Source organism: Bos javanicus, chromosome 7 (assembly GCF_032452875.1).
Source record: "Bos javanicus breed banteng chromosome 7, ARS-OSU_banteng_1.0, whole genome shotgun sequence".
NCBI lineage: Eukaryota > Metazoa > Chordata > Mammalia > Artiodactyla > Bovidae > Bos > Bos javanicus.
Window position 1 is genome coordinate 59940705 of NC_083874.1, and position 19830 is coordinate 59960534.

The window sequence follows — 19830 nt, forward strand, 5'->3', positions numbered from 1 at the left end:
TTTTGTCCCACTTCCTGGGAGCTGTGGATCAAAGGCAAGATCACTGAGGGGAGTCCTTCACTACCCCATCGTTCCTCCCTCCATGGTTGGGATGCAGAACATATGGTTCTTCCGGTGAGACTCAAAAAGATATGTCTGGTTCTCATTAACCCTCATAAGTCAATAATAAATTCAGACCAGAAACACTCTGGCAAATAAGAAAAAGACAGCAGAGCTGCCCTAAGGGTCTGCAAACAGAAGCCACTGTTTCTGTGTGAAGAGAGTAAGGGCTGTGCTGAAGCAGACAGAGACATCTGGTAAGGGAAGCCAGTGCCTAGGGACAAAGTTCAAGGGCCAGAATGCAACTGAGAATTATAGACCACACACACAGTTCTATTAATAGAAGTCACTGGAAAAATAAGAAGTTCTGGATTCAACTCCAGCAGAGCAAACAGGAGATCAGGGCTAAGGTCTTCTCAGGACCTAGGCATGCTTACACTCTAAGACCCTGCATGTTATTATCTCAAACGTGCCAACATGTACCTAGATTTCATCTAAAATATCATTTATAAAACCTTGTAAGAAGTGAGTTTCAACTGACTAGTTCATCTATAACATTTTTTAGACATACAGTTAGGAATTAATTTTAATTTTGAAGCTTATAGTTCTTTTGTTTGGGGGTCTCATGTATTGTTTAGGTCTCATATATTTTCACAGGTCCTGTGGAGGAGATCACAGGCACTAGAACATGTGCCCATAGTATCTGATAAATGAAATGGGCCCAGAAATCCCAGCGGGGCAAAGAAAGAGAGGAACATGTCTCCTCAGCAGAGATGGGAGCCTCTTTGAGGTCTCCAAGGGGGGCTTAAGTGGAGACTGTCATTGTGTTCCCAGAGGAGCCACTCCCCACCCTATGAGACAACACTCCCCAATTTACTTCTCTCTACTTTACCATGAAGGCTCAGGGTAAGGGAAGAATATAACTGGACAGCAGCTCTCAGACAGCCTCACAAGCCTGGTTCTTACCTTCAGCTGGTAGAAGGTGAGTCGGCCCAGACGATAATACACCTTGGCATAGTATAAGGCCTCCTTGGGGCTCTGCAGGCAGGGTGGACAGAGGGACAGAGTCTTCAGGTAGCAGTCCTCAGCCATCTCATACATGTGCAGGGAATAGTACACAGTGGCCAGACGGTGGAAGGCCACCAGCTCCTGCCGCTGATCTCCTAGATATTGAAAGACTGAGAGAGATATCCTACAGCCAACACCTTGCATCATTAGTTCACTTATTCATTCTGTACAGTTTAGAGACCCTTTCACTTTTAACTCATGCTTTAGAATCTTGGGGTCTAATGGGTCTATGACTGGTTTTGTCTTTGGTGGATTTACTGTTTCAATAACTAATTCTTTTAGCACAAAACAGACTTTTAAATAGAACAAAGGCTTCCAATTGTATTTTTTGGAATATTTACAAGGTGGCTGTTTGATGCAATCTAAAAACATCACTTTTAAGCTTCAAAGAGCCAAAAGCCAAAGCTAAAAGAGAAAAATCCAACTGTCTGATATGGAAATATCCAGTCATGCGGAATAGCATGAAAGGGTGAATATATCCTCCTTTCAGCTTCCGTCCAAGGAAGGATAAGAATGCTCCAGAGGGAGCTGCCTGGGCTCTCAAGGCCTTCCTAAGACCAGCAGACAGTTGCACAAATAAGGTTTTCTGCAGTAAAGGAAGAGTTAGGAAAAGAAAAGAGAGCTCTGAAGTGCAATTAAACACAATAAAGTTCAGTACCATCCACATCTCATGCCCTTGAGAATGCCCAGAAGTCCCTTCTAGAATCATCACAGAAGACTCCATTTGCCCTTACATCTAATCAAGCATCCTTTAATAAAACCTGCTTTTCCTCAAGCATCAATATTTGAGATGAGTTTATCTTTTTATATTCTGCATTTTTTTTTCTATTTTAATGACTTACATTGTTTCTCATTAGCTTCTGTTGTAAATGCAAGCTATTTCAGCTACTGAGTGAGTTATGGGAATCTGACTTTCATTTATATTTCAATACCATAGGAAAATACGCACTTGACTAATAATCAACTAATTAAAAAGGTTAAGGCACAGTGCTTTTGTAATAGGCCATTAGTGCATAGGATAGGATAGGATAAAATACCATATGTGCATAGGATAAAATACCATTTACCCTGGACTCAGAATAATACCAACGATACTAACTATAATAGTGTGCACAAGTAACACTTATCAAGGACCTATACACCAAGCACTGTGCTGTGGGTTTCAGCTGGATTATCATTGGTCTTCAAAACAACTGTATGCTGTGGGTGTCATTTTTAATCCTGATATGCCAATGACAAACTTGAGGCTTCAGTTCAGTTCAGTTCAGTCGCTCAGTTGTGTCCGATTCTTTGCGACCCCATGAATCGCAGCACGCCAGGCCTCCCTGTTCATCACCAACTCCCGGAGTTTACCCAGAGTCACGTCCATTGAGTCAGTGATGCCATCCAGCGATCTCATCCTCTCCCCTTCTCCTCCTGCCCCTAATTCCTCCCAGCATCAGAGTCTTTTCCAATGAGTCAACTCTTCGCATGAGGTGGCCAAAGTACTTGAGGCTTATAGATATTAAATTAAGCAACTTGCTTACCTGGGGGCTCCTTGACACTTTGACCTAGTTTGAACCTATGGAATCTGACTCCACAGGTATGCTCTTACAACTTTGTTGTCCCTCAGGGAGTGTCAGCCCCTCCCATCCAGTACCCCCAGACAATTAGGACCACCTACCTGCGACTGTGCTGAGTCTGGCTGCCAAGGTGGCAAATTCCAAAGCCTTCTCATAGCCTTCCAGGCTGATCTGCAGCTCTGTCAGCTTGTTGAAAATCCGGAGCTCGGTTCTCACTGCCTTCATCCTCCTTGCTAAGGGAACAGCCCCAGTCTGAGAACAGAGGCACAAGGAAACAGTCTAGCTGAGAATCATCAACACATACCATATTCTAGAAGGTTATATTATATCTTACTGCCAGGGACTGAGGGATGGCAGTGACTGAAGCCCAGGGGGAGATGGCACTTCCCATGCATGGCTTTTCTCAACTCTCTTCTGATCCTTGCTCTTGGTTGCTCTGCCCAGACCTCAGAGGTGGAGGAACTAGAGGTCATCAGGCTACCCTGAAACTGAGAGCAGGAAAGAGAAGACAACTTTCTTCAAGGCCACATGGGAAGTTATTCACCTTCCAGTTATGCACTCCCTTAGCACCCACAGTGCTAATCTACGAAGTACATACATGGAGTATGTGCACAGTGCCTGAGAGTCCCCAGGAAATAGTCATTTTTGTTATTTTTATTATGAATGTTGGGCAGGTCACTTCATCTCTCTGAGCCTCAGTTTTGTCATCTATAAAATATGTATGACCATGAGAACCTCAAAAGTCAGAGACATGTCTTTCATTCACTCCTACCACAGTGCCTGGCACATATTGCCTGCTTGATGAATGTTTGATGACTGAATAAACAAAGCAAATGAGTAAGTATTAGAATAAGTGAAATTTTAGGATCAAGTAAGATAACAAGTTTCCCAAACTTCAGTCTGTAATGAACAATCATGATTTTTTACATATCTACTTAACATATGGACATTTATTTAATTACTATTATTTCCTAAATTAACTGTCTTTTTTTTTCTTGCTTCATTCTTTGCAATAATATCTGTGAAATCATGTGTTTGATGAACTGGTATTATACATATTTAATTTTTAAAATATATTTTAATACATAATAAAACATAGTAAAGAAAAAGTGTTCATCCATAGACCAATCATCTCCCACCATGCCATGTACATAGAAACATTCTGGTCGACAAAGACATGTGCTACAAACTGTATAGTACCATGCACCTAAAAGTTGTAATTATTATGGTATGTTCTCTCAGGAAGAATACTTTATTTATCAACCCCAAGAGTGACAGAGTTTATCAGCTCCTTCTTTGAGAGCCTGCTGGACTTCAGAGAGGGAGAGCCTGCAGGCACTGAATGAAGAAGGGAAGACAAAGAAATACCATCAAGAGAGGGGAATGGGGCCCCAGGCCAAAGTCCAAGTGAACCTGCCTACATTTGTGCCACAGCCTGGCTGGGGATATTGCTGACTATGCAGCCCATGACTCACTCGGTAATACTCCACCGCACGATGCCTGTGGCGAGTCCCATTGAAGAACACATCACCCGCTTCCTCATAGAGCTTGAGAGCCAAGGAGGGCTCCTCTGACTTCAGGGCTTTCTGGATGGCTGCCTGGGTGGAAAAGAGACTGCTGTCAAAGGCGGAGAGAAGCACTTCTGAATGTCCACAGGACTCGCAAGAAAGACATCCTGACCATCTAGCTTAACCCTCTGTTAAAGTCCCCTGAACCTTAAATTGTCTTCCATACTCATAAGGCTGGTAAGAAGCCTTCAGGATTCCCTAGTTCTACATTTCCCCTTTGATGACATGGAGATGAGACCATTTGATGAGATGATAAGTTTACTTTGACAGCCCTAGAAATGGTTTTCAGCAGCACAAACATCTTGTAATAGTTGAATATTTATTTTAATGTGTTTCAGAGAAAAAAGACTAACAATACATCAATAGATAGCTAGAGGGAAACTTGTATAACACAGGGAGCTCAGCTCAGTGTTCTGTGACAACCTAGATGGGTGGGATGGGGGAAGTGGTTGGAGGAAGGCTCAAGAGGAAGGGGACTATATGTATTACAGCTGATTCATATTGTTGTACAGCAGAAACCAACACAATATTGTACAGCAATTATCCTCCAATTAAAAATTTTTAAAATTAAAAAAATAATACATCATAATCTCTGATTTTAGATAGCACTGTTTAATGTAAAAAGTTAAGTTGATTTGAAGTTGAGTCAAAGAAAAATAAATAAATAAATAATGGTATAGAGGTACTGGCTATGGCAAAACTATAAACCTGATGTATAAATGACTGAAGTTTGGAAAAAGTGAGTTCATCCAACACAGTTTCCAGATGGAGAAACAGGCTCAGAATAAGGAGTTTTCAAGTTTACATCAATAGTTGTGGCAAACAGATGCTAGTGTCTTTGATTCCATTACCCTTCTCCTGGCCCCTATGATCTCTTTATCTCAAACAAGCTATTTAATTTTGCACCTAAACAAAATGTGATGAAGACATAGAAGAGAAGAATGTACCACACCTGCAGCACAGCTACAGTATCTCAAAGATCCTTAGGTAGAGAATGGTTTACCTCAATGGGAATGACTGCAGAACATCAAGTCAGGTGGTAGTCTAGGGTTAGGGGTACCTGGGACCAATTCTGGTCTGTGAATTACAGGGCCAAGGTCCCTCAGTTATTTTTATTGCATGTACAGATACACAAAGATAGAGGCAGTGAGATGAAATCCTGGAATCAGGAGTTCTGCCACCAAGCAATGAACAACCCCAATAGCCCCCTCTGGGCCTTTGTCTCCTAGAGAGAGAAAGACAAGACCAAATTGTCTGTTCTCGGATAATTCTTCCACCTCTAAAATCCCAAGGCAGAATAGAGTCTCTGAAAGAAAAAACTTTAAGTCCTACTGCTGGAGAGAAGTTTTAACCACTTACTAGCTGTATCACTTTAGGCAAGTTACTCAGCCTCACTGAGTATTGTCTGTAAAGTGTAAATTTCAATAGAAATTCCTGCAGCATTTGTAATGAGGATGAAACAACATCATGCATGTGAAGTGTTTAACAAAGTCTCTCATGCAAAGTAAGCCTTCAAACAATGTTATACAATCATTATTAAGACTCAGGGGAAGCAAATTTGTGTGAGTATAAGTAACAGAGTAAGGGAGTTGGGTAAAGGGGAAGAAAATGACAAATGGGAAGGAAGTGAAGACTAACAGGCATACATCTTCTTATATACCAACATAATGTCAATATTGTGCAGATAGTGATAATGATGATGATGAAATACCACTTATTAAGTATGTACATGTGTTTACTATGCAAATAGTATAGTTAATGTTATAGTTAATGTTACTATGCAAATGTTATACTTAATATTTACTAAAGACAGATCCCCTCATGAAGAAACTGAGGCCCAGAGAGCTCAGATAGGTCACACGGTTCATAATCAATGGCCCTGTGATTTGATTCCAGGTCCATCTTTCTTTAAAGCAGAGGTACTTAATCTACACTATGATATACTACAGATGTTAAAGGTGTGCAAAAAAAAATAAGAAAATAATAATGTTAATACACTGCAAACATCAACCTTCCTTACCTCCCTGAAGTCAAGCTGTGTGTTGAGCTTTAGAAAGATGGATAATTCTGCCAAGACAGATGAGTAAGTCTCCCATCATGTTCTTTGAGAGCTCACACATGCATATGGAACTCAGGGACTGGCCCACAGCTGCTTGTATTTAGCCTACCAGACTGCCCTGGTTTCCATCTTGAGTCCAGGGAGCAGCCCAGAGTTGACTGTCCTTCTAAGAGCTTGACCAGAACATCACCTCTCCCTAGTTCCAGCTCACCACTTTGGAGGGTACAGCTGCCCCCATTCCCATGGTCCAGGCCAGCAGATAAGCTCTGCTGGAGACTTACCTGCAGGTACAGCTCCACCAGTTCATCTTCCTGCATGAGGTAGTGGAGTCGCCCAGCTCCAAGCCAGGCCTCAGCAGCCTTGTCTCTCTCCCCCAGGTCAATGAAGATACGTAGGCTCTCCTTGATGCAGGTGAGGGACCTCCTGAGGGACCTGGGGATGAACATGGACCCATAAGGTATGAGGGCTCAAAGAGACCTAGAGTCATTCAGCACAGGAGGACACTGAAGCTCTAGTGGGGGAACAACATTATTTCAGATCACACAGGGCGATCTGCCTAAACCAGCTATGATCTGCTGCTGCTGCTGCCACCACTGCTAGGTCGCTTCAGTCGTGTCCGACTCTGTGCGACCCCATAGATGGCAGCCCACCAGGCTCCCCCGTCCCTGGGATTCTCCAGGCAAGAATACTGGAGTGGGTTGCCATTTCCTTCTCCAATGCATGAAAGTGAAAAGTGAAAGTGAAGTCGCTCAGTCGTGTCCGACTCTTAGTGACCCCATGGACTGTAGCCCACCAGGCTCCTCCATCCATGGGATTTTCCAGGCAAGAGTACTGGAGTGGGGTGCCATTGCCTTCTCTGAGCTATGATCTGGATCTGCCTAAACCAGCTGTGATCTGGATCTATCTAAACCAGCTGTGATCTTGCTCCAAACCAGCTGTGATCTGGATCTGCCTAAACTAACTGTGAGATCTTGAGAAAGTACAGAATCTCTCTGTGCCTTGATTTCCCCATCTGCAAAATGGGAATATAACTGTACCTGCCTCAGAGGATGCTTATGAGAATTAAATGAGATAGAGTGTTTCCAACAGTGCCTACCATAGAGTAGGCACTTGATAAATGTTTAAATGTTAGTTATCATTTTTATGATTACTAGCTCATGATCCAACCACCTTTCCATAACACTATAACATTTTTCATAAGAACCTAACACAGTGGATGACAAATGCATACTTATTGAGTAAATGCACAAAAGAATGACCATAGTGGTAACTGTAAATCATTAAAAAGATTTTGATGTTTGTATAATAAGAAAAATCAAAGAAGGAGGAAAGTTTTGGTGTTTAACAGACTACTCTTCAGTTATTTGGAAATTGCTCATGTAGAAAACTCTTCCCCTCATGTCAGGGATTAATGAAGAAATGAGGTGTAGGTAATACAGTGTTGTACAGGTTCAGAATTCCAGAGCAAGAAGGAACACTGGGTATCACCAACTTCAGCAGTAATTAGAATCGTCTAGAAACTCTTTAAACATGCATCCACAGGCAAAGTCATCACCTCAATGTGTTGACATACCATGCTAGCCTGGTACACTCTAGCTCAGGCAGCAGCATTTTGTCAGTAAGTTTTGTTTGTAAGTAGCTCCTTATCAGCTACTATTGTGACTCTATTGTGCAACTTGGGTTGAGACTCTCTCCTTATTTCATAGGGAAAACAGGCCCAGAGATGGGAAGTGACTTGCACAAGACTGCACACCACAGTGGGGAACAATCAAAGGCCAGAACTCCATTCTCCTGAGTCTCAGCCCAGGACTCATCCCATAATACCCATAGTTCTTCATAGTGTAAATCATGACTCACCTGTACCAACATTACCTGGGGAGCTTATTAAAAACAGACTCCCAGAGATCTCTCAGACTGACTGAATCAGAATCATCACAATAGCAAGCCAGGAATCTGAATTTCTAAGACACACCCAGATTATACTACTGTGCACTGAAGTTTGGGAAACACCAAACCATGCAAATCCTTCTAGGAACACTGACCATTACCAACTAAGTCTGTAAATAGTTAGGAGGTCCTTATCAAACATTGAGCTTCCCTGGTGGCTGAGAGGTTAAAGCATCTGCCTGCAATGCAGGAGACCAGGGTTCGATCCCTGGATCAGGAAGATCCCCTGGAGAAGGAAATGGCAACCCACTCCAGTATTCTTGCCTGGAGAATCCCATGGACGGAGGAGCCTGGTAGACTACAGTCCACAGGGTCACAAAGAGTTGGACACAACTGAGCGACTTCACTTTCACTTATCAAACATGGTTCCATCTCATGATAGGCAACCCAGGCCCCAGGCCCCCTTGTTCACAGTGTTGGAAATAAGCATTGTTTGTGACTAATAAGGCCCTGATTCATCTTGACAACAAGGTGGCTATTAGCCTTCAGAGAAACTGCCAGACATTTGGCCCTTGTAAGTCCTGAGAAGAAAGAACTCTCGTTCTCTGCTGCCCTGCTTCTGATATAATATTTACAGACATCAAGGATGGGCAGTGGCCACTCTCTGTCAAGAATCAGAATGTCAGATTTGCTGCTGAGACTGTGCTGTGAGCTGAGAAGCTGTACGCAATGCTAAGGTGGTCACCAACCTCCCTGGCCTGGTAACCACAGACCTCCTTCACTATAGGAAGCCCTGACCTTTTCTCGCCCACTCTGTATCCCTTAAATGCCAAACAGGGATAACAGGTCTACAGGCCTGGCCTCCACTTCTCTCCCTAGTCCCACTGTAACAATTAATGAAGACAGGACCCATACATCTCATCCTGGGAGATTCTTGCTGCTGCTAAGTCACTTCAGTCATGTCTGACTCTGTGCGACCCCATAGACGGCAGCCCACCAGGCTCCGCCATCCCTGGGATTCTCCAGGCAAGAACACTGGAGTGGGGTGCCATTGCCTTCTCCGGGAGATTCTTGGGATATGGTTATTTTGTCCAAACCCCCAGGGAGCAAGATGTGGGTTATCACAGAGAAATCAACTCACAAGGAGGCATTTTGATCTTAGAATTTTTCTCTCTGAGCTCACTATGACTGTGAAAGAGAGGAGGTCAGCGTTCCTCAAAAAATACTCCAAGGGGGAAGGCAGGACTTAGAGAGACCCAGATGCTCACATAACTCTATCAACACTCTATGTGCATGGATTTTCCAAAGACCACTGCTTCCACCAAGACTTATACCTGATTCATGACTCCAGTATAAGACAAGCACCTTATGGTCTAAAGTTGGGAAGTGGTCTCCAGCTTCCTTGGTTCTTTCCTACCATCACTCACCACCTCATGTATTTACATCTACCAGTGGCTATGCTTTTTCACCCACAAGACGAGTCACTAGCTTGGCCTGGAATGTCCCAGCATGCCAATGCTTCCAGTCAACACCTGCAGGTTCTAGGTGTGGCTCAGCTCCCAAATCAAATAAGTAAGGAGAACAGCTGGTGGAAAACTATGAAATCAGTCTTGATCCCAAGTCTCATGAATTCCTAGCCAGCTATGCCCAGGCCCTGCCATAGTATCTCCTCTCCTCTTAAACCCCCAGTTTTCTCTTTTTCTCATTTTTTTCTGCCCCTAAAATTCAATCTCTGTGGCTGAATCCTTGTTTCTTCCTTCCTGTGTGGATATCAGCCATGAGTCTGTGGTGAGGTGACCTCAGTACACCTGCCTTCCTAGACTTCCTCCTACCAACCCCTGCTGGGGTTTTCCAGATTCCTGCCCTTCCTGGATGAATGTTGGACCTCTGGCCAGAGCCCAGCCTCCACTAATTGGTCTCATCCAATTTCCATAATAAGAACTGCCACTCACCAGGGGCTGACCCTGGGCCAGGTGTTGGGATACAAATTTCCAGTTACACATCCTTTTATTTAATCCTCAAGAAATCCCCAGCCATGAAAGTTCTTAGCTCATTTTGCAAATAAAGAAACCCAAGGGTCTTTTAAAAAAACTTGTCCATGTTTGCATTCCTCATTTCTAAAGCTTTATGGGTAGCTTTCTGCTGTTTTGTCTTTAATAACAGCACTGACGGTAATTGTTACTTATGATTTATTGAGACCTTAGCATGCACTAGGGGCTTGACATGCATAATTTCATTTAATCATCACAACAGCACTAAGAGAACAGTATTATTATCATATCCATCTGCAAATGGGAAAAATAAGGCTTTGAAGGGTAAGCAATAAAGACCAGGTAATAAACTGTTTAAATGAGGATCTAACCCTGAGAATCAAATTCCAGAGCCCCCCCAAGACCCTCAAACAGTGCTCAATTTCTGGCTCAGAAATCAACTGTGGAAAGGCTTTTGTTTCTTTTGCCACTTTAACAACTTCAAAATTTTGAAGGACATAAGCAACCTCAAACCTTGAACAAAGTACCCCCATTGGAAAAAGATGGATGGTGATGTACATCCTAGGCTTGTGATAAAAGAACATGTCAGCAAGTGCAATTCTTTCCTTGTTTATGATTCCAAAAATGTTAGGGATTAGTCATATTAGCTATACTGAAAACCAAACTGGAAACATTTTTTTCAGTTCCACAGGAGTAAGATGCACAAGAATAAGAATAAAAGCCATGAAAAATGACTTCTAGGCATCTAGGGATTGTATTATATGCAAAGAATCATTACTTTGCAAAGGCCTGTTGCATGCAAGGCATTTCTTTCTGAAAAAAAATATGCACATCCTTTGTGTCTCTTAGCACCATTTATGTGATACTTGCAGTTAGTATGTGTATAATATCTACTTCCTGAACTAGATGATAAGCATTGTCAGCTCAGGGACTGGGCTGACATTTGTCAGCTTTTAACATAGGGCCTGGGCCATAGTACATGCTCAGCAAGTATTAGTCGAATTGATCCAATAGAGCCATAAAGTTCTCAAGGAACCCACCTGGTTCAGCTCTACAGCTAAGTCTATAGACAGTCTAAAGTCTATATTGTGTCACCTTGAGACAGAAAACAAGACCCCTAATGACCTTTCTCATTGAGAGACTGAAAAACTTCATCAAACTAAATTCTGTAGTCATCATCATGAAGGCAAAGAAAGCAAGACTCAAAAGATATACTGAACAAAGGGACAGCAAAGTGTCTCAAGACAAAATTCTGAAGGCTGAGCCAAAGTTTTCATCATCTACTGCCCTGCCTTCCTACTCACCATCACTGAACACTAGAGAAAACCTTTCAAACAGGAGGAATGTAAATGAGCAGAAAAGCAGTATGGGTAGTGAAAATGACTCACTCTTTCTTCCTCATAAGGTCATCCTGAGATTGCACGTTGGTTGGTAATCAGTGCATGCTCACTGAATGTCTTCCGTTACTATTATGACCACCATTTTCAATACAGATGCTGACTGTGCCAGTCCAGAGGCCCACCGTAACCCCCTGCACCCCCATCTAACCTCCATATCCCTCTCCGGGAGGTAGGCTATAATCTTCTCTCTCCTTTAGTACCTATACCCAGAGAAACATCAAACTCAGTCTGTTAAATCTACAAAATGTTTTTCAAATGAGTCCTCCCCTTTCCATTGCTACAGTTAGACCCTTGGCCCCAAATGGTCTTCTCTTACCCTGCTCCAGTTTTCAAAATCTTTCTTATCCCTCAAGGGCATCTTTAAATGCTATCACCTTCATGAAGTGTTCCCTGACAGATCCACCAACCCTTAGCTGAAAGTGTTGTTTCCTCTCCCTCCAAACCTGCCCCGGCAGATGCCTGCCATCTCACCCATGAACACTTCATGCCTTTGCCTGATATGGCTTTGAGCTTTGTAAGAATGGAAATCCCATGGGGAGAATTTAGTTGAAAAAACCATTACATCAAACCCACTTAATAAATTCTTCCTAGAAGTCAGTGCCAGGAACAAATTTCCTCCAACAGATACATTTGTTTATATATTTTTTTTTATCAGACAGTAAGAACCTCATATGGTTTTTCCCTTTTTACCTCAGCTACCAGGAAGCTTAGAGCTAAATTACAGTAACCACCTCCAGGTGCATGGAAACACTTGTTTATCTATTTCTGTTAGCTGGTCTTTGTTCTATTCTTTTTCACAAAGGCTTTGCAGGAGTAGTTGATTGATCGACGCTAAATAAATGTAGCATTATAGCATGTTCTCCTTGACAAACTGAGCATCCTGAAAAGGGGTAAACATCTTATGCCCACACAAATATGTATGTCTCTCTGTTCTATGCTAGACACCAGGTCTACCAACTTGGAGTTTACAGTCACTACATTATGATCTTCTGAAGCTACTGCAGAGTCTTTAAAAATCCCCAAAAGTTTAGGTCTCTGATCTAGAAGGCCCATAACTTTAAGAATCTGCCTCCAAAACTCAAGACTCTTTGGAGGCAGCAGGAATTCTTATACTAACACGGCCATTACCAGTGTCAGCATAGCATAGCTGGCTCATCCTAGACTTAACATTTTAGAACACGAAGGCACCTTATTCAATTTAACCTTATAAATGGGGGAACCAAGAAGAGAAATGGCTTATTTAAGGACACATTATAAGCTCATGGCAGGCTCAGGTTTCCTGACTCCTAATCCAGTTTTGATCTCTTCTCTCACTGCTCTGTGGCCTGTGACTTCCAGACACTTCTTGGAGCAACTCCAGCTCCACACCTTCTCTTCTCTCTATCACTCCCCACACCTAAGAAATCCAGTGGTCCTTCATATTGCCTTAAGAAAGGCCTCTGCACTCTGTTGACAGCAACAAGGGCTTTTTCTTTGGCTTTTCACTTAGAATTTCAGTGGTTTTTGACAACTGGAGGCAGGAGGAAGGCTGTGAGCAAAGGATGGCAGTTGGGTCGGTGATTAATCACTGCACAGCAATTAATCTGAGATTGAAGTTGCACACAGGGAAGGGTGGCAATAAACCTGACACATATTTGTCACCCATACTCCTGTCCCTTAAAAGTCAACTTTCCCAAAGCCCATTCTCACTATGTGTTACCATGAATACATGACTATCTCATCTCTAAGGTTAATTTAAGCCTACCTTCTGGATCTGCTCCAAAACTATACAGATTCCTAAGGTGTTCTAAACAGAAACAAAGTGGGGCTGGGGCCAGGCTTCCTGGCCCCTCACAGCCTGCAATGATCCAAAACTCCATTCCTGGGACTAAAGACAATGGGATATTTGGAGGATACCTGATTCTTGTGAGAGAGGGAAGAGATGAGGGAGAGGGAGACAGAATGGGAGAAAGAAAGACAAAGAAAGATTTCATTATCTGATTATTAGTGGTCTGATTTATCAGGTGCCCAAGGTTACCACATTGCGTAGAAAAGCAAAAATTATCATTTAAATAGCTTTTCCTCAATTACTTCTCTTTGCTCAACCCTAGCAATCATCTCTACCCCATGTTAGAAGTCATTCATAATTATGAATACAATGCTACAATGCTAATCTATTGCAAAGTATATAATTAAATATAAACCATGCAGAGTTTAATGGAATCAATTAAAGGCTTGTTAGAGAGCAGAGTTGCAGGCCATGCCACTGGCAAATGAGGATCAGGCAGATCTGATCAGTGAAGAGACAGAAAGGAAAATCAGCAAGAGATGGCAGGATAGTTCACTTGAGAATAATTTAAATATCAAGAGTGAAAAAAAAAGCCTTTGGGTAAAACAGATACGTTTTGGGATATTTTTGAAAAATGAGCCTTTCTAAGAGAGTCCCGAAAAGTCAATCACCAAACACTTCTTTTGTTATGTTTAGTCTATGACTTAGTGCACAGTTGCAGTTATAACCTTAGCTTCTTAACTAAAAAGTGAAAATAAACTTAGTTTCATCATTTCCAGTTTCATTTTAAAGGTAAGTTACCATCAAAATTTTTTACTGTGAAATTTTATACCCCTGCTTTCTGTGCATTTATTTACTTTGTGTCTTTTCTCTAATACTAACTGTCCTCAGGTAATGAAGACCTCCTGAGGGTTCCATGGTCCTCAGTATAGTAATTGCCACCTCTCTGAATTATGCATCGTCAGCCACATCCATCTGATGGATTGAGACACACAGGTAATTACTTGTAACACAGCCAACATGATCGAGCCTTATCAGGCACTGTCCAAGTGTCCCGTGTGAGGAAGCGGAGGCATGGGCAAATGTAAAAATTGCCCAAAGTCACACAGCTAATAAGTGATGGGTGGCACTGAGTTTACAATGTGTGTTGGCTGCAAAGACCACGTTCTTTTCCATGATGCCACAAACACATCATGTACATCTGGACTTAACTTTGTGAGGGAAAGTATACTGATTCTCCTTAAGGAAGGAAAGATGTTTCTAGGAGAGTCCTTGAGCCTGCACTCACCTGGATGTATTTAGGTTCCGATAGAGCCGTCCAAGGGACTCCAGCAGCCTCCCCTCCATCTCCCGGTCTCTGAGTTGCTGAGCCAGTGTCAGCCAGTGCTCGTGGTAGGTGATGCATGCCTCGGGGTTTGGGGACACAGAGCTGTAGAAATGGCAGAGGGATTTGGTGACCTGAAGCTGACCTGAACATAAAGCAGGAACATGGATGAGATGACTGGAGACAGGACAAAGGAAAAAAATGTCCTCTAACACTTTTCTCTAAAGCATCTCAGCAGCATAGGACATACTCACTCTTCAGGTGTTGATGCCTTAAGCCAAACAGCAATGCCATTTCATAACAAACGCGGCCACTAGCCAGCTGGCGTCCATATACCTGGACCTGAGCCAACCAGAGAAGCACCTGTACTAATTCCATGTCTGTCTCCATGCTGGCCTGGAGTGTAGAATAGAGTTGCACAGACTGTAGAAGATAGTTCCTGGCTGGCTGCTGAGGCCAGGACTTAAGGGTCAGATGGCCAAGATTGGCCAAAGCCACTGCCTGGTTGCGCACATCCCCTACCTCCTGGGCTCTGTTCAAGGCCCGAAGATAGCTCTTGGCTGCCCTGTTCACCCTGCCTTCACCTTGAAGTGCAAGTCCCATGAGGTTATAGACCACTCCTTTGTGGATAACACTCTCTGTCTCCTTCAGGGAGTATAAGAATGGCTCAAGGATGTCCAAAGCCTTCTTTGGCTGGCTGGATAAGAGATAGGCCCATGCCAAGCAGAGGGAAGACTCAAAAGCTTCCTGCTCACTCAGCAGCTGGCCTAGCATCAAAGCTTGGCTCAGGTAGTGGATGGCACCATCAGGAGATCTGTGTTGGAGGTACACTTTGGACAGGATGAGACACAGGACCCTCTGGGTGCTCCAGTCCGCCTGTTCTTCACAGGAAGTCAGTGCCTGCCTGAGTGCCGGGCAAGACAGGGAAGAAACTTCACCCCAGCTTGGGGAGGAGATGCCAAGGAGCTTGGTGGTGTTCTGCAGGACCAGGTGGACCTGCCAAATTGGAAGGGCCATCCCTTGGACACTCGGAGTTCCACGCAGCCGGACAGAAGCCACTGCAAGGTGTGGCAGATATTTCTTGTCATAGAGAAAACTCAAGATGGTGGCTGCAGCATCTGAGGTGGGAGGGTGTCCAGAGAGGAGCTGCAGGCGCTCGGCGAAGGGCAGGACCTCATCATGCCGGCCAAGGCTTAGGAGCAATCGGATGGCCAGAAAGCAGGCCCTGGCCTCCAGGGGGCAGCTGCCTGACACGATGCCCTGTCTCAGCACATAGGCCACCACATCCAGCTCGCTCTTGGCACTATACTCCCGGTCAGGCAGGCAGGCCAACAAGGTACCTGCCTTCTCCAGCAAGGATGAGCCTTTATGCCTCAGCCTCTGCCTCAGGTAGATGGCCGCCAAATTGATGTACAGGGCAGCCACCAAGGACAGATCCTTAAATGCCCCGTTGAGAATGTGGATGGCCTCCTCAAAGTACACCCTGGCCTGAGAGAGTTTGACCTTCCTGACACTTAACCGACCCAGGAGGAAGCAGAGCCGGGCGTGGGCCCAGGTCATGTGGCTCCGCTTGGCCCACTTCCTCGAGGCCTCCAGGTAGGCCATGAGCTCGTCCTCCTCAGAGTAACTATAAAAGGAAGACGTGAGGAAAGAGAAGGAAAAATCATAGAGGCTCTTAAAGTGGTCAGCATAACCCTCATGATCCAGAAAAGCCAATATGGGGGCGAAGTTCTCAGCCTCCTCCTCCTCCTGACCAGTGTTCATGTTCATGAGCAATTCTGGGTCATCAAGGTCATCAGGCTCTGGCAGATGATAGGTGTCTGAGGCAGCTGAAAGGAGCTCTTCCTCCAGACTGGAGTCCTCAGAGCTGCTGGACTGTCTGGAGCCCATGGCCTGATGCTCCTCCCAGGCTCCACCAGGCCGGGTCTCCTTGAAGCCTTCGGACTGGGACACTGTAAGGGACGGGCAGAATTGAGCAACACTAAGTACCTGCAACTATGGTGGCCAGCTCTTGGCAAGAGGACAAGATTCTGTCCCACAGGACTGGAGGTCTGGTTCAGCATGATCTCTACTCACCGCTCAGATCGTTTGGAAGACTTTGGATGGATTCAAACCCACCTGGATAGAGATGAAGGACAGACCTGAGTTAGGTCAGAATGGTCCAGCATGCCTATGCCTGCACGCGTTCCCTGGACCAGTGGCCCCTTGGAAACTTTGTGTTTCAGGCCAACTGCAGTCCCTAAAGTACAAGACAGCATCTCCCCTTCACCATCAGTGCTGCAGGGACCTAAAGATTATCTGGTTTAACCCACTCACCATACAGTTGAGAACTGAGGTAGAAATGAGAACAGAGTCAGAGAAGAAAAGACAGAAACAGGAGCTGTATGCCAAGAGGTGTGAGTATGCAGGGCAGGGGTGATGACGGAATCTTAAGGCCCAAATCTTTCAGTGAGTCTATGACAGAGCAGCACACTCTTGGCATGTGGCATTGCCTCTCGTTTCCATGCGTACAGCCTTCCTTCTTCCTTCCTGTCATCCACCCATTCAACAGACAGATTCAGTGTGCACAATGTGCTTTGTAAATTTGATAGGATGAGGTGACCAAATGTCAATAATTAAGAAAAGAAGGTAAAGAAGCATCTGAGGTTCCTAAGTCTTGTTCCCTGAAGTACTGTGGTGGGATGAGGTGGGAGAAAGCACAATCTCTAGTAGTTTTAGACATTTTGAATTTGTAGTACTTGAAGGAGCTCTAGCAGAGAATGAAATAGATCTGTGGCCAAGGAGAAAAGTGGAGACTTGCAAACATGGATTTGTGACTGACACTATGTCACAAAGAATGTCTCAAAGTCCCAAAAGAAGGATTTGCAGGGAAAAGCAAAGCAGGTGGAGGAGGAGTGGTTATAGGAGATTTGTGAATGAGCTGGGAAAACATCAGCATTTTACTGGCAGATGAGAGCCAATCCAGGAGACTGGAAAGGCACAGAGAAAAGAGGAGTCATGGAGACCAGGGTGGTTTATGGTGCAGCCATCTAACAAAAGTGACATAAGTGAAACAAGATAAGTGAACAAAAGTGAACAAGATAACAAAAGTGAACACATTTCACCGTGTTCAAAAGTGAGCAAAAGTGAAATAAGATAAGGTGAGAACCAAAAAGATGACCTTGGGGTTGGCAGCAAAGAAGTTGACCCCCTTGGCCAAAGTAGCCACAGTGGAGCTTGTGGAGGTGAAGGCCAGGTTTGTGCTTCATAGAACAGGGGCTGCTAGAAAAAAGATTCTACCTCTTCCTGGCAAAGAAGCAATAGCCAGCCACCTGTGCCCCTACTCTGAGCTCTCCAGTGAACTTTGAGGGTAGCAGGCCCCTCACCAAGTGAAGCCTCCACTTGCTATTCTCAGGAGAAGGTTTCTTCTGTGAGTGTCATTGAAGGTACCTGATATCTGCAACCCCCAAAGGTCCTACAGCCTAACACAGCAGAGCTAGAGAGCTGGACTCTGGGTTCCTGCACCTGTCCCTCACTGATGTTGTGGGACACGTGCCTGCCCTACTGCAACCATTTCTCTTTAGGCCAGGACCCCTCAAGAACACAAATAATGCAGGAATTTTTTTAAAATGCTTCCTCTCAGAGAAGGAATTACAGGGCATAAGCCTTGGGGGAGTTGGAATTTACCGACAGGATGCCCCTTCTGCTGGTTGCCCTGGTGCCAGGGACAACCTGTGAAGCCATGAAGTGCAGCCCGCCACCCAGCAGAGATGCACCCTTGGTCTGTAGATAAGAGCTAATGGGCTGCCTGAGACCTGTCCCTGGATTTCCCTCAACCACTGGGTCAACAGTTGGCAGATACCCTGGATCCAAGTCTGCAACCACCCCTACCTCCAAAGCAGGCCCTTAATCCTTGATTTTCAGACCTTGGCTCCAAACTACCAGGCTACATTCATAACTTCAGCTTCCTGGTTCAGCTTGGTGCAGCAGTGTGATCTGCCTGTAGTAAGAAAGTGCTGCCAGGGCTAGTGCTGATACCTGGGCAAGGTGCTAATCACAAATGTTCCTGTGCCTGGAGAAAGTTTCTAACTCCCACTTCTGCTCCAGAGGCTAGCCTGTGAGTCCTTCTGCAGAATCTCTGGCCATACCCATGAAATGTGTGCCATCTAATGTGGCCACAAAGGAGTGGACACAGCATCCCCATCACTGAAGAGATAGGAGAAATAGGACTCCTTCCTCAAACCCTGTCATTGGATGAAGCACTTCTTGACACAGAGCAGGGGACCCCTCACAAAGTAAGGGAAAGGAGTGTCATTCATTCACTCAGTTAGTCATTCAGACACCACTGAAACTGTGCTAGGTACTGAGGCGCCTCACTCACCCAAGGCTGACATATCCAACAGTCCAAAGTCATTTTGTGTCAGGGGCAATGTGGTGAAGTAGGAATTGTCCTGACTAGAGGACAGGGGAGGGCAGTTCTTATCCTGGTTCAGACACTAATTCACTTGGGCCTCAGCTTCCTAATCTATAAAATGAGAGAAGTCATTTCTTAGGGTCTTTCCAGCTATAATGTTCTATGGCCCCACCTTTATTATTGTGGGGCCAGACCTACTTCAGCCCTAGGAGGAAGACCCTCAGCCACAACCCAGGAAGTTTTCTTCTCCAGTTTAGAATGGAAGGTTCAATATGGCCAGCCTCCCACTGTATAGTTGAATTGATTTCATTACATCTCATAGTTTTTAGGCACCAAGTCCCTTGTGACTTTAGAATCATCTGAAATCCAAAGTGAAAATGCTGCTAATCAAATATGACCCAGGTCATCAACTGAACTGTGATCACAGCCCCACATACATGCATGTGATTAGACTTTAGAGATACTGTACTTTTGGGTTAGGAACAATTCCTTAATCTTGAGGAGTTTGGGCTTTCTCAGGGCAGGGGGTGGGCAGTTGAGAAGCAAATACTCACTAAGCTGGTAGACAGATGTTATGTCAGTCTGAGCAAGTGTGCGGAGGAAGCTGACACACTCAGCTTTCCTGTCACTTCCCAGGAACCCCAGAGAGCATTTTTCCTCATCACTGAAAAAGGCAGAGTTCTTGCTCCTGTGTTGAGGCAAAAGACATGGACACAGATCAGTGCAAGGTTTCAGACACGACCTCCTCTCTTCACCCTAGAATGCAGTGAA

At 44.4% G+C, this 19830-nt stretch overlaps 1 protein-coding gene across 6 annotated transcripts in view; it reads right to left on the reverse strand.

Moving 5' to 3' along the window:
* The window catches only part of SH3TC2 (SH3 domain and tetratricopeptide repeats 2), a 54795-nt gene that overhangs the window by 1910 nt on the left and 33055 nt on the right, over nucleotides 1–19830 (reverse strand). For 4 of the 6 annotated variants that reach the window (XM_061423968.1, XM_061423967.1, XM_061423970.1 and 1 more), the window contains 8 exons: nucleotides 19614–19747; nucleotides 16743–16784; nucleotides 14921–16618; nucleotides 14631–14811; nucleotides 6578–6728; nucleotides 4145–4267; nucleotides 2771–2921; nucleotides 1006–1202 (listed from right to left, as the gene is read on the reverse strand). In XM_061423968.1, coding sequence (XP_061279952.1) covers nucleotides 1006–1202; nucleotides 2771–2921; nucleotides 4145–4267; nucleotides 6578–6728; nucleotides 14631–14811; nucleotides 14921–16618; nucleotides 16743–16784; nucleotides 19614–19747 — 2677 coding nt within the window. Of the gene's footprint in view, nucleotides 1–1005; nucleotides 1203–2770; nucleotides 3158–3267; nucleotides 4268–6577; nucleotides 6729–14630; nucleotides 14812–14920; nucleotides 16619–16742; nucleotides 16785–19613; nucleotides 19748–19830 lie in introns of those variants that run through there. The other 2 variants (XM_061423969.1, XR_009737626.1) reach the window with 2 other exon arrangements.